The sequence below is a fragment of the Stegostoma tigrinum genome, chromosome 3 (genome assembly GCF_030684315.1).
Source record: "Stegostoma tigrinum isolate sSteTig4 chromosome 3, sSteTig4.hap1, whole genome shotgun sequence".
NCBI classification, from domain to species: Eukaryota; Metazoa; Chordata; class Chondrichthyes; order Orectolobiformes; family Stegostomatidae; genus Stegostoma; species Stegostoma tigrinum.
Genome location: NC_081356.1, coordinates 54,343,017 through 54,357,372, shown reverse-complemented (window position 1 = coordinate 54,357,372; position 14,356 = coordinate 54,343,017). Strand labels below are relative to the sequence as shown.

At 41.7% G+C, this 14,356-nt stretch overlaps 1 protein-coding gene across 2 annotated transcripts; it reads left to right on the top strand.

Annotated features, from left to right (window-relative positions):
- The first annotated feature begins 1,292 nt into the window (after positions 1 to 1,292).
- Positions 1,293 to 12,013, top strand: LOC125451053 (cyclin-dependent kinases regulatory subunit 2). 2 transcript variants are annotated; one of them, XM_048527737.1, is made up of 3 exons: positions 1,293 to 1,564; positions 7,339 to 7,466; positions 11,695 to 12,013. In XM_048527737.1, the coding sequence occupies exons 1-3, from the start codon at positions 1,506 to 1,508 to the stop codon at positions 11,745 to 11,747; spliced, it is 240 nt and encodes a 79-aa protein (XP_048383694.1). In that variant the 5' UTR covers positions 1,293 to 1,505; the 3' UTR covers positions 11,748 to 12,013. The 2 variants fall into 2 exon arrangements, with proteins under 2 accessions (XP_048383694.1, XP_048383693.1); XM_048527736.2 differs by lacking the exon at positions 1,293 to 1,564 and adding an exon at positions 1,725 to 2,084.
- Positions 12,014 to 14,356: the final 2,343 nt, after the last annotated feature.

The window sequence follows — 14,356 nt, the reverse complement described above, 5'->3', positions numbered from 1 at the left end:
CACGAAATAATGGCGGAAAATAAAATCTTCCATTTAGTAAGGTACCGCTTATCTCTGAACTGGCTGTTCCTCTGGCTGTTCGCAATCGCCAGCCTGCTGTTTTTGCTCCCGACTTTGTGGGAAGCATTGCTCCCTAAAAACATTCTACGCCTTCTCCACACGTCCAGTCCGCCTGCAAGCTCCCAACTTCGTCCAAAGGTCACCTGTGAAGCAAACGTTTCGCAATCTCTCCATCTCTTTTGAAAATTCATAGCTAAAAACATTTCCTCCACACACTTCGAGGAATTGTAAGTTTAATCAAACTCATAATGTATTTCATAAGTCTACGTGTCCTTCAAATAGCCCGTCATCTTAAATGATATTATTTTTTATCTTGTACTAGTGTCCCTCACATGATGTGGAGGTGCCCGTGTTGGACAAGTCAGAAATGACACGGCACCAGGTTATAGCCCTCTGATGAAGGGTCTAGGCCCGAAACGTCAGCTTTTGTGCTCCTGAGATGCTGCTTGGCCTGCTGTGTTCATCCAGCCTCACATTTTATTATCTTGGAATCTCCAGCATCTGCAGTTCCCATTATCTCTGATACCAGGTTATAGCCCATCAGGTTTGTTTGAAAACACAGGCTTTCGAAGCCTCAGTCCAATGAGGCTCCGATGGCTTGTGTTTTCAAGTAAACCTGTTGGGGTATAACAGGAACAAAAACAAAGTTGCTGAAAAAGCTAAGCAGGTCTGGCAGCATGTGTGAAAGAAAAAAAAAGTTAACGTTTCGGGTCCGGTGACCCTTCAGAACTTATCTCATACAGTATGATTTCTGACTCTCGCTCACACATACTGTAGGATGTTCCGCTGACTGGTCTACTGGCAAATCAAAATATATTCAAAGTCAATATAATTCGACAGCAGTGCAATTTATTTTGTAAATGAGAAGGGTTACAGTAATGACAAGAGAATCCTATAAGTGCACGAGTAAACGATGCCACCAAAATTCATGGTGAGAGTGAAAAAGAAACTAAATGTTTGAAATCAAAGCAACGCTGAGAGTTTAAAAGTAAGGCTGTTAGCTTTTCACCAACCATTCACAATCAAACAGTCACCACAAATTTCAGCGGCGAGAAAACCCGCCATGAGACACTAGGTTGAGTACTGTGGTCATCCGGGCACGCGCCACACTATCGTAACGGGCTTTTTCATGCTGCCTAGCCTGCTGTGTTCCTCCAGCATCAGCAGTTCCCACTATCTCTGACCCTTTTGTGACCGTTAGCTTAAGGTCTGGTTCGCGCGCCCACCACCGCCGCGGTGTCACGTGGCCAGGTGGGTGGGCCAATTGGTGCGGGCCGTGCGATTCAAATCGTCTCGTGGGCCGTTAAGGTGGAAGGCGCGGCGGTTGAGGTGCAGGGGAGCTAAGGAGCGAGCGACGGAGGGTATCGTTGAGTCGTCGTGGAGCTGGGTGTGTGGTCAAGTTGTCATTTCTCATTTACTGAATTGCCACTGGCTGAGAGACAGACATGGCGAACAAACAAATTTACTACTCGGACAAGTATTATGATGACCAATACGAATACAGGTAGGAGCTCTGTCATCCTAAATACTTTATGGAATAAACAGGTATTCTATCTCAGCCATTATTTATGGCCGGACAAACACGCTGCGAAATTCGTAGCTTTGACTTTTTTTTATTCCTAAAAGTTGATCATCGCGATCGTAGCCGTGTGAACTCAACCACCATTTCCGAGCAAACGTTTTTACAGCTTCATTGTGTTGGCAGGGTCAAGACGTTAAATCTGCGAGAAATATTTCTCTATATAAGCATTGATAAGCAATAACTGGAATAGGCCGGGTTGGGTACTGCTCTGGTCTCCGATGTTTTATTGGCAGGATGGTTTGTCAGGAGTTCGGACTTTTTCCTGTTGGAAAGGGCACCGACAACTTAGCATAATGTTGCAACCCCCAGCCGGCGGTCGTCCCAGTGTTCCCGGCTCCTACCGACACGTTGCTTTTACATCCTGTCGCGCCAATGATTTCGCTGTATTATGTCATGCATTCCACTGGTCCAGCAAAGTAATTCCTCGTAAAAGTCCTGATTGGTAAATATGAGCAGTTTAACCTTGACCGTCTGTGGCAAAAATGGATAAGATGGCAACATCTGATTTCAGAAGGATGGCGAATGATTTGTGCAGCCTATTTTGTTTTTACTGCAAAGCTTCACTTGTGTTAATAATTGCAATTTGTAAGGTCTTTCATGTCTGGAAGTATGACACATACGGAGCAGGGGAACAATCAAGCAAGCGGTGACATGGTAGAAGCGTCACTACACTAGGCTGGATCTCTGGAGTGCTGCTGTGCTGTGGACATTGGGTTTGAATCTCATCATAGCAGATGGTTTAATTTTGGTTTGGATTTAGCTTGGTTATCGTATAAGCTGTAGACAATTTTCCACCTTGTTTGTTCGATATTAGTGCTATAACTGAGTTGGGGTATCTTGGGTAGAAGTGTGATTTTTTTTTTTCCTTTTGGATCTCAAGTGAAGCCATAGAATCCCTACAGTGTGGAAGAAGTCCCCACTGACCCCAGCCCCCACCCCAAATCCCTGTGACTCTGCACTTCCCATCACTAATCCACCTACCCTGCACACCTTTGGATGGTGGGAGGAAACCATTGCATCTGGAGGAAACCCAAGCAGACACATGGAGAGCATGTGAACATGGCACAGATAATTGCCAGAGGATGGAATTGAACCTGGATCATTGTCACTGAGGCAGTAGTGCAATTCAACACCACTGTGCTGCCCTAAAGTCTTCAGAACTACAACTTGGAGCTGTAAGGAGGGCCAACCTTCACTTTCTATGTGGAGTGGGGTGAACAGAGTAGGTAGGAAGGGTGTTTGTAAAAGATCAAAAATGAGGGCATAAATTTCAAAGTGATGTGTTAACAAAGAAGGCAGGATGTAAGAGGAAAAACTCTTCGCAAGTAATTGGGGTGTAGAATGCAGTATCTGGAAATGTGGTGGGGGCTGGTTCGGCTGAGAGATTTGGATAGAAGGCAAAGACAACAGAATTGGTAGTAGACTATATGGTCTGTTTCTGTGCTGTACATCTGATTCCCAGGGTGCTCCAAGTCTCTGTGCCATCAGACATAATTGGAGTAAGTGAGGGTGAGGAATTATAGTCATGATGGGCTGAATGGCCTCTCAGCTGTAACAGTGCTGTGGTGTTTTCCCCTTCTTTTGGGGGTGTGAATCAAATTTAACAAGCATTATGGTATCTGGAGATCTTTATTGAATTTAAAAATTTCAATAAAAATATGGAAATGGAAACCATGTACAGCTCCCCCCCCGCCCCCACCTGAATCCCACACTTGGGGAATGTGGTTTACTAAGTACTTAAAGGGTGCAAAGCTGCTGCTGGAGCCTGATCTGGTCTACATGTGATTCCTGACCAACTACAGTCGGAGAACCAATCTATTTCCAGAGCAATGACGAATTAATTGTAAATGCTGGACTTGCCAGTGATGTCCAGATCCCTTACACAGTATAACAAACTTTTTGAATTATCCAGCTGGAATATAGATTTGCATGCTGTACATTCTCTTTATACGCCTTTCCAGATCTCAACATGCCAAATTCACAGCTAGTCAAGTACTTTCAAACTATGGTCACCTAAAGTAGGATATAATCTAGAAAGTTATACCTTTTGTCTAACTTCTTCTTCTTGAACTTGCTCACCTAAATTGAAGTAAGTCACTTGCTTAGTATATTTGCAGTCTCTCAAGCTTGTTTGGGAACTTAGAACCTGTGACATCAAACTCTGCTCGAGACTGGATGGGTATAAGGAATAGGAAGGTTTAGAGAGTTATCAGCCGAATACTGGCAAATGGGACTAGGTTTTATGTAGGATCTCTGGCTAGCAATGACAAGTTGGACTGCAGGGTCTGTTTCCATGCTCTACATCTGACTCCCGGGGTGCTGCAAGTCTCTGTCATCAGACACAGTTGGAGTAAGTGAGGGTGAGGAATTGTAGGAGATGGAGTTGGCCTTCCACGCCCTCAAGCCTGTTCAGTTATTCATTGAGATTGTAGTTGATTTGTGGCCTAACTCCATATACCTGCCATTGAACCCTTTATCCCTTAATATCCTTGTGCTTAACAAAATTTTAAATCAGAAATTTCAACAACCAATCCAACATCAGTTGCTATTTGTAGAAGAGTTCCAAACATTCACTATCCTTTTGTATGTACCTTCCTAACATCTCTCCTGAAATAGTCTGAGAATTCAGGCCAGACCATGACCCTAGTTCCAGAATCTCCAGGTGGAAGTAGTTATCCTTCCTTGACCTGTCTTTTTCTTTTCCCCTGCTAATACCTCTTTTTGTAGATTCAATCAGATCACCACTCCTGTTTTATTTTAAAACCTCTAAATTCTCGAGAAAGTGGGCCTAATTTGTACCATTGCTCCTCAGAACCTAACACATAAAGTCTTTGTTCTACTTTCTCTGAGGTCTTCGAAAGTGTGATGTAATGCAAAACAAACTTGGAAATGTCATTTTAAAAGCAAATGATTTGGTGTCCGTCAAGTTGAAAACCTTTCTGGTTCATTAATTGCGTGGTACTAATCACATCATAATATTCACTTGCAAAAGTTCTGCATGTTTGTTTGTTTTAGTACAGAGAGTGAGCATGAATGATTTAAAGTGGCTGATGGGGAGTGTTCAGTGGAAATGGACTAGATTCCAGGAACTTGGTTGGATAAATAACAATACATTAGACAACCTCAAAAATATAATTTGTTCTTACAAATATGTTTTCACTTTCAACATTGCAGAATGAATGCTGGCTTCTCATAAGTCATACTATATTCAGGCATAATTGAGATTTGAATATACACCAGAGAGCTCTGGGTGTGTAGTTGTTTTTCTTTTAGACATATTTACATGATGATACTCAGTTGTTTCTGGCACCTCTTTTTTAATGTACTACATCCAGCAGTTTTCAATATTTCACAGAAGTCACCATCAACTGTGTTGCACTATCACTGATTTTTTTTTTCCTCAGTAGGTTTTAACTGCATAGACTGGTTTATTTGTCACCTTTATTTAGTATGTTTTTGAGTTGGGAAAACTTGGTTTTTAACAGGAAGACCAGGTGGAAGATTGCTGTAACCCGTTGCAACCTGATAACTGAATAATGGTGAATTCCCAGGTTCCAACTTTTGTAGAAAATCTGGATAACGCGGAAGAACCAGGCAGGCAAGGCATGGCACCTTGCTTCCCATGTCAAACATGAGGAACTGCTGAACTTGGGGCTGTAGTCATCCAAGTTAGAGCATTGTCTTCATGCCCTGAGACATCCAGTTCTGCATGACATCACCAACATTCACTGTCTCAGCTAAAATTGCTCAGTGGATCTTTGGCTTTGAAATATCACTTTCTAAACAGCACAAATTTCCTTAAAAGTAGCAGGTTCTAATAAGGGGCAGTCACCACAATTTGTAACCTTGTTACCCCAACTTTAACTTGAAGTAAAGGGTAAGAAATTGACCTGTGTTTGAGGAATATAGGAAAGCAAGTCAGAAATAGCATCAGGTATGTCAGAAAAATGTGGTGCTAAATGAGTGAAACAACAATTGTATTACATGCTGTTGGCAGAAATCTTCGCTATGAGGTGGGTCTATTGATCTCCTATACAGTTGAGAATGTTAGTGGATATTTACACTCCCAGAGGTGGAGACCCCATGACAGAGGCCAGCATGTGAGTACAAAAGACAAAGCTGTGTTTACAACCGTCTTGAACTAGAAGTGCCAAGTAGATGGTCTGCCTGTACCACCTCCTGAGGTCTGCAGTATCATAGATGCAGCTCATCCTATTAATTTGATTCACTTAACTTCAAGAAATGGCTGATCAAAATAGACACAGACTGGGGCTCTCAATCCAGATTGTAATACTGGAGTGTTTTTTTTTAATTTTATTCTAGAACTAACCATACCTCCTGAACAAGCTGTCCCAGTACAACTAAAAAAGGCATCAATCAAACTGGTGGCATTGAAGAGCCCTAGTGTAATTGAAGTCAAATGAAAATTGGAGAAAGTACTCAGATGGTTGCCTTCATACATAATGTAGAGATTCTTATTGACCAGAAACAATTGGATGTTGTAGCAGTGTGAAATTTTACATATGGTTGACAAAATTCCCACCCGTTATATAGGTTGATGTTCGACCTGTTAGCCATTCTGCTCCAAGTCTGAATTTAAACTTGGTTTCTGCACGAGTCAGAAATTCTTCACCACTGCACCATGACCTTGACACTATTGGCATACCTACACCAAGAGGTAGTGTGGAATAGTTTAATTAAGCCAGCTGGATGGTGGCTGTCTGCTAACTGGAAGTTCTTAAAAACTGGATTGTCAGAGCTGATGATCAGCACCATGCTATCAAATGACTTTAAAATGGGAATTTATATTTTATAAAAAGCGCACGGCGTAAGCAGGGACAGGACATGTGGAGTCAGACTTTAGTAATTGCTAACTTTTCTCCCCCTTTGTGGGTGGATTTTAGTGACTACCCTTTTTAATCTGAGTCCATCTTGCCCCAGCACTAAAATGTTAAATTGACCTTTTTAAAATAGAAGCAGATTTCACGTAGAATCTGTCAAATTTAACATAAAGTAAAACCTGGGTAAGTGCAAGAAGTGGATTTCACATAACTTTAAGAATCATTCTTGATGTTTAAGTGACTTTTTTAATTCACTTGTGATGTGACATCACTGGCAATGCCAGCATTTATTACCCATCTCCAATTGCCCAGAGGATAGTTAAGAGTCAACAACATTGCTGTTGATTTGGAGTCACAACACATATCAGTCAGACCAGATAAAGATGGTGGGATTTTTTCCCTTCCCTGAAGGGTATTAGTTTACTATATGTTTACCAGGCTAATTTACTAAATATTTTAGTCTTCTTTGTTTCAGTTCAAGCAGGTAAATATTTCTGTGGTGCTGGTTAACTAACCATTGATATACAGCTGATTAATTCTAAACCATATTTGTGCATAAATTATGATAGCATGTTTTTTTTGGCCATATTCAAATTATGTACCGCCAAGCAACTATTTACAATGTTTTGTAAAATATAGCATTCACACCTTCACTTTCATCTGCTATTAGTTATGCTATCAGTATTTTTCTGCTGAACATTTTGAACTTCATTGTCCTAATTGTCAGGACTAATTAGTACTTATGGAGCTGCATCATCTGTTGAACAATCCCAGATTAAATAGCTGACTTCTATAAATAAGAACAAGATATTTAGTTCTCTGTTTTTATTATGTAACCTGATTTCTTTTTAACAGGCATGTCATGTTGCCCAAAGAGCTTGCAAAGCAAGTACCAAAAACTCACCTAATGTCTGAGGATGAATGGCGCAAGCTAGGTGTCCAGCAGTCTCTGGGCTGGGTTCACTACATGATGCATGAACCAGGTATTACAGTTAAAGAATTAAAATCCTTTTTCTTTTCATTGCATTTGGTCCTTTCCTAACGCAAAATATTTTAATGCATATGTCTTTTATTTGCTTATTGCAGCATGTTGGACTTGCATTCTTCTTAGCTACGTGCTGTTATATTTTTCAAAATATAGAACCTCTGTGAGTCACTTGTTGATGCTGACAAAGCCACATACAACGCATCATCCTCCGATACTTCCGCCATCCACAATCTGACCCTGCCACCCAAGACATTCTTCCTTCCTCACCCTTCCGGAGAGACCACTCTCTCCGGGACTCCCTTGTCCGCTCCACACTCCCCTCCATCCCCACCACGCCCGGCACTTTACCCTGCAACTGCAGGAAGTGCTACACTTGCCCCCACACCTCCTCCCTCACCCCTATCCCATGCTCCAGGGTGACTTTCCACATCAAGCAGATGTTCACCTGCACATCTGCTAATGTGATATACTGCATCTGCTGCACCTGTTGTGACCTCCTCTACATTGGGGAAACCAAGCGGAGGCTTGGGGACCGCTGTGCAAAACACCTAAGTTCGGTTCGCAATAAACAACTACACCTCCCAGTCGCGAACCATTTCAACTCTCCCTCCCATTCCTTAGACTATATGTCCATCCTGGGCCTCCTGCAGTGCCATAACGATGCCACGCAAAGGTTGCAGGAACAGCAACTCGTATTCCGCTTGGGAACCCTGCAGCCCAATAGTATCAATGTGGACTTCACTAGCTTCAAAATCCACCCCCCTCCCCCCAACATCCCAAAACCAGCCCAGCTCATCCCCGCCTCCCTAACCTATTCTTCCTCTCACCTATCCCCTCCTCCCACCTCAAGCGGCACCTCCACTTCCTACCTACTAACCTCATCCTGCCCCCTTGACCTGGCCGTCCTCCCCAGACTGACCTATCCCCTCCCTACCTCCCCTACCTATACACTCCTCTCCACCTATCTTCTCTATCCATCTTCGGTCTGCCTCCCCCCTCTCTCCCTGTTTATTTCAGAATACTCTCCCCATCCCCCTTTTTCTGATGAAGGATCTAGGCCCGAAATCTCAGATTTTGTGCTCCTAAGATGCTGCTTGGCCTGCTGTGTTTATCCAGCTCCACACTTAACTAACCACCACCTGTGTGAGTTCATATTGTTTTGTTTGGGAGGGGTTAAGGAGCTGCAGGGGAGAATAAGTGATCCTCTGTCTATCTCTTGCATTTGGCTAACTTGTGTAGACCTATGAAAGCTGCCTGCTGGTGCATTTGGGACATCCTTTTATGACTGGTGGGTGCTGGGAGGCACAGTGGGGGATGTAGGTATGAGATTTGTTTTGTTTTACATTCTTTATTAGTACACTAGTCTGCAGTAAATTGTTCTTAATATGTAGGGTTTTTGTTTGGTCTGGTGATCAAGTGTCAGATGATGTGAGAAGTGTTAACAGCTGAATAGCAAATAAAGCAATGGCCTATAACCCAATCAAATGAGACAGCAATAATTGCAAAAATTAAAACGTGCTAGAGACAAACCAAATGTTTGGCGTAACATGATAGACATGAGTCTCATGCCAGTGCTCTAACCACAGTAATAAGTAAGCCAAAACTCTACAAACTAAGGTAGAGAGACCATAACAATTTACCAAGGTGATGGTGTCAAAACAGGACTGAAAAGAAGATTTTACACATACAGAATAGTGTGATAGGGTCACATGTAGCATGCCATGAACCCAAGTTCACAGATAGGGGCATCTTCATGGGTATGGAACTTGGCTATTGATTTCTGCCTGGTGATTCTGCATTTATCTCAAAGGCCACCTTGGAGGACATTTACCCGAAGGTTGGAAGCTGAATGTCCTTGACTGCTGAATTGTTTCCTGACTGGGAGGGAACATTGTTACACAGTGTCCATTCATTCATTGTAGCGTCTGCATGGTCTCACCAGTCTATCATGCCTTGGGCCACCCTTGCATGCAGCATATGTGACTTGGTCAATGTTGTCTCATGAGTATATGCCACGTAGGCAGCCTTTGAGACATGCAACACAGAACTGCCTACCGGAAACTGATGGCCAAGTTCCATACCTGTGAAGACAGCCTCGACTGTGATCTTGGATTTACGTTGCACAACAGTGTGACTCCTCCAAACTGCTGTATTTCTAATATCTTCCTTACTGTCCTGTTTTGGCCCTGTTGCCTTGAGCAATTCTCTTATGATAACTCTACCTTAGTTTGTACAGTTTTTGAGTTACTTTCTAGCCTGGTTAGACACATGACATGTGACTCTTTGGCTATCCAGTTATCCCAGTCACTTGGTTTGCTTCCAGCACCACCATTTTAGAATTTTTTTGTAATTATCTCACTACCTCATTTAATTGGTTTATAAGTCCTCCCTTTGCCTTTGTTAGTCAGCTGTTGACACTTCACTTACACTGTCTGACATTCTTGATCACCTGCAGAGACCTATTCAGCCTGTCTGTACTTTGTATGCATGTGCTACTCTGTCATCTGACAAAGGCACAGTGCTTTGAAAGCTTGATTTCAAATAAACCTGTTGGACTCATACCTGGTGTCATGTGACTTCTAACCTTGTCCACCCTAGTCTAACATCACCTCCACAACATGAATGCCTGACCAGACAAACATGGCTGTCACCTTCCTTTAAAGGAAATTTTAAAACAATTGACTGACTGTAAACTTGTCATTTTAGAGTCTTAATTCCAGATGTTTATGAATTCAAGTTTGACCATCTGTTGCAGCAGGATTTGAACCCAGCTCTTCTCTTCTCTTCTTCCCCCTTTTTCCCCCCCCCAAAAAAAAACATTATCTAGGTCGAAGGTTCTTTAGTAGATTATGGGTGCTGTGGTTGGTTCCCTAACTAAACTGGTTTGTTAGTTCGCAGATATTTCATTACCCTGCTGGGTGACGTCTGTGCAACCCCTGAAGCATTGTTTGTGTTTTCCTGCCTAGTATTTAAACTCTGGGCTCCTTTTGGAATTGGTTACCTCATTTGCAGTTCTTTTTCTTTCAGTGGTATGAATAGGGTCTGATTTGTACATGTTTATTGATGGCCTTCTTGGTGGAGAACCAAGCCTCTAGAAACTCCTGTGGTTGTCTTTGATTGGGACAACATCATGGTCCTGATGTCCCCCAGCAGGGTAATGAAACGTCTACGGGCAAACCAACCACAGCGTTATTTGGGTCTGGTGCTTAACAGTTCAGTGATAATGTCACTAGGCCGTTGCCTCCCCCAAATGTTCTGACCTCTAGCAAATGAGTGGTTGAATTGTTTAGGACGATATATCAACCACCTGTAAAAAAATTTTTGCCCTGTATCTGTTTGCAAAAATGTGTAGAAAAACCCTTTTTATCAGCATCGCTATATATTTAACAAAATATTTTTAATCTGCAACAAAAGTTATGGATTTCCATGGTTAAATTCAGAAGCTTTGGTGTTCTGTTTTTAGTTGGGAAAGTAGTTGCTGGAGAATGAATGAATGTGAAAATAATAGAAACACTTTTTTTTTACTGGAAACAAGTAAGTAACATCCTGTTTTAGGACAGGCTTCATCCAGACTACAGAATTGTTGCAATAGTTGCAAGTGAATACAGTTAAACAATTTTTGGTGACTGAGAGGACCATAATCCTGAGCAGAAGGTGTTGTGTTTTTATTTGGCACTGCGTGGATTTGGGTAGTGATTTTTTTTTTTTAATCACTTCTTGGGGAGAGCTGCAAAGTTGCCTGGTGAATACTGCTGTTTCAGCATCTCTGTATGCAATATTTACACTACTTGCTCTGACCAGCAGAGGTCCCGCATGTACTTAAAACAATTCAAGGAAAGGAGAGAATTTCGAGTTTGAGTGAACTTAACCAAAACTGCGACTTAATCTGCTGGTACAGGTGGCTTTCTCTTACTAAGTAAGGCACTTTCAAATTTGACAAAACATTCATCAAACAGATTCACTTGCTTTTTTTTAAGAAAGGTGATTTTTGGAGTTGCTCCAGGATGTAGTGGTCACATCCATAACTTTCAAGTTACAGCATCTGCTAAGTGAATGGTTAATCAGGGATGATCAGTCTTTGAAACTTTAAATTCTTTGTGTTGCATACTGTGTAAAAACAATTTTTTTCTGTGTGCTTTAAGTTGATTTTAATAATGAAAATTGCAGATGTGATTAAATGTACTGCTAAATTGGTACCAAGTTTCTTTTCTTTTTATTTCTAGAACCACACATTCTGCTATTCCGAAGACCCCTTTCTAAAGACCAAGAAAAATAAATCTTTCTGGACACTTTGTTTTGTAAATATTGTAGTATTCAGTGAATACATTTAATTGTACAAATTTGTTCAAACCTGTATGAGCTGTATTCTAAACAGCAGTAGAGCTCATTGTGGTACAGTGGGTTTAGACTGCTAAGATGTGTATTTAAAAGAGATACTAGCAGTTGAAATGATCTTGGTTCCACTCAAGAAATTTACAGTATGCTGTTTACTTTTTCTTCTTTTGATGGATGCCATTTGTGAATAAATTTATAATTGCACCTCTTTGGATTCCTGGACTCTGTGTTTGAATAAGCTGTTTTGAAACTTTTAAGGGAAATACATTAATTTGGGAGGGGAAGCTGGACTATGAATGTGGGTTTCACATAAATCCAGGCTGTACTTTTTTTTAAAAACTAGCAAAGACCCTTGTAGCACAAGAACAGCCTTTCAGCCTACAAGTGCTTCACATGGAGAAAGAAACCTACACTGGTGTCTGACTTAGTAGTCAATCTGCACAGCGATTTCCTCTTTGATTTCAAATCTCCCTTGGCATGGTTAATTTTTGTTTCTTGGATGAGCTCAACAGTGAAATTCACAGCTGATCGTTGTGGGAGAGCTCCCATTAAGGGACCAAAGTGGCTTTTTTTAAAGAAAAGCTGTCACCTTGCTGTTTATTTTGTAAAGTTACAGTAGTGAGTAGAGTAGGTTTTGTTTTCTTGACCTGTCTCTGATCAAATTTTTTAAAATATAAAATCATTGTTACTAAGTTAAGCTTGCAGCTTTTTTTAAAGCAGTAAGACTGCTAGATCTGCAGATAGTTGGTGCAAATATGGCCATCAGTAGAGTGATATGCTCTTTGCGTTGGATATGGGGAAATTAGGGAGACTTTCCATGTTACTGATGATCCTGTCTACAGAAACTGGTTGCAAATTCCATTGGATCGTATGGATCAGTTGAAGTGACAGCTGGAGGCAACAAGGAATTTACAGAAGCTTGGAGAGTGTGATGAATGGTTGCTGTAGGAAGGGAGGAAAACAGTCAAGTAGTTGGGTTACTGCCAGGAAAGGTAGGAAATGGAGGCAGGTCATGCAGGAGTTTCCTGTGACTATCCCCATATCAAACAAGTATGCTGATTTGGGAAATGTAGGGGATGATGGACTCTCAGGAATGTAGAGCCAATCTCTGCATCATAAACTTAACGTAACAAGTGATACATCAGGTTGCAAGCACCGGGTATTTTTTTTAATGGGGACTCTCGTCAGAGGCTCAGACAGATGTTTCTGCAGCCAACAGTGGGAAATGAGCATGGTGTTACCACCCTGGTGCCAGAATCAAGGATATCTCTGAGAAGGTGCAAAATATTCTTAAGCAAGGGAGGGCTCAGGAGGTTGTTGTACACGTTTGGCCTAACAATATAGGATCACATCCCTTTTCTTGAGGAGAAAAAGGATGCTCTCCGATAGTAATACGGATAGCTATTACTCCTGGTGCCATGAGCTAGTGAAGAAAGGGAAGAGAAAGATTGAGCAGATGAATGAATGAATGGCTGAGGAGCTGATGCAGGGAAGCACGATTCACTTTTTTTTTGGATCAACGAAATCTCTTCTGGGGTAGAAGTGACCTGTATGAGAGGGATGAATTGCATCTGAAATGGAAGAGAACTAATATACTAGTGGGGAGACTTACATTGCTCGGGAGGCTTTAAAGTAGTTTGTCTGGGGACTGTGGGGCAGTGTCGTGTTTAGAGGACGACCGCAGGGACATCCTGAGGAAATGGATCAGTCTGAGACTGGTACAAGTTGATAAAAGGAGCAAGTCAAACAGTTGGGGCAGGCAGGAATAAAGCAGAGAACAATGTAGCACTGATGCACTATATTGATTTCAGTGCAAGAGGCCTAACAGGTAAGGCAGATAAATAAAGCATGATTGGGAACATGGAACTGGGATGTCACAGCAATTACAGATGTGGCTCAGGGATGGACAGGACTGGTAGCTTAATGTTCCAGGATGTTGATGCTATAGGAAGGATAAAAGGGGACAAGAGAGGAGGGGGAGTGGTGTTTTTGATTAGGGATAATATTATGGCTGTACTTGGGGAAGATATTCCTGGGAGTGTGTCCAGGGACGTTTATTTATATATAACTGAAATAATGAAAGGGATGATCACCTTTTATTGGGACTGTACAATAGACCCAACCCTCTTTGCCCACCCCCTCTCCCCAAAATATTGGGAAATTGTGAAACAAATTTGTAAGGAGATCTGTTATCTGTAAAAATAATAGGGTAGTTCTGGTAGGGGAGTTTAAATTTCCAAACATAGACTGGGACTGTCATAGTGTTAAAGGCTTGGATGGAGAGGAATTTGTGTGTACAAGAAAATTTTCTGATTCAGTATGTGGATATACCTACGAGAGAAGGTTCAAAACTTTGCTCTATCCTTGGGAAATAAAGCAGGGCAGGTGACTGAGGTGTCAGTGGGGAGCACTTTAAAGTTAAAATCAAAATTGCCTCACTCCAGTTTAGATGGTATTAGATAGGAATTTTCAAAAGTTGATTTGGGGGAGGCTATTTACAGGCAAAGGGAAGTGGTAGGCCTTTAAAACAGAGAAGAGTCCAGAGATAGT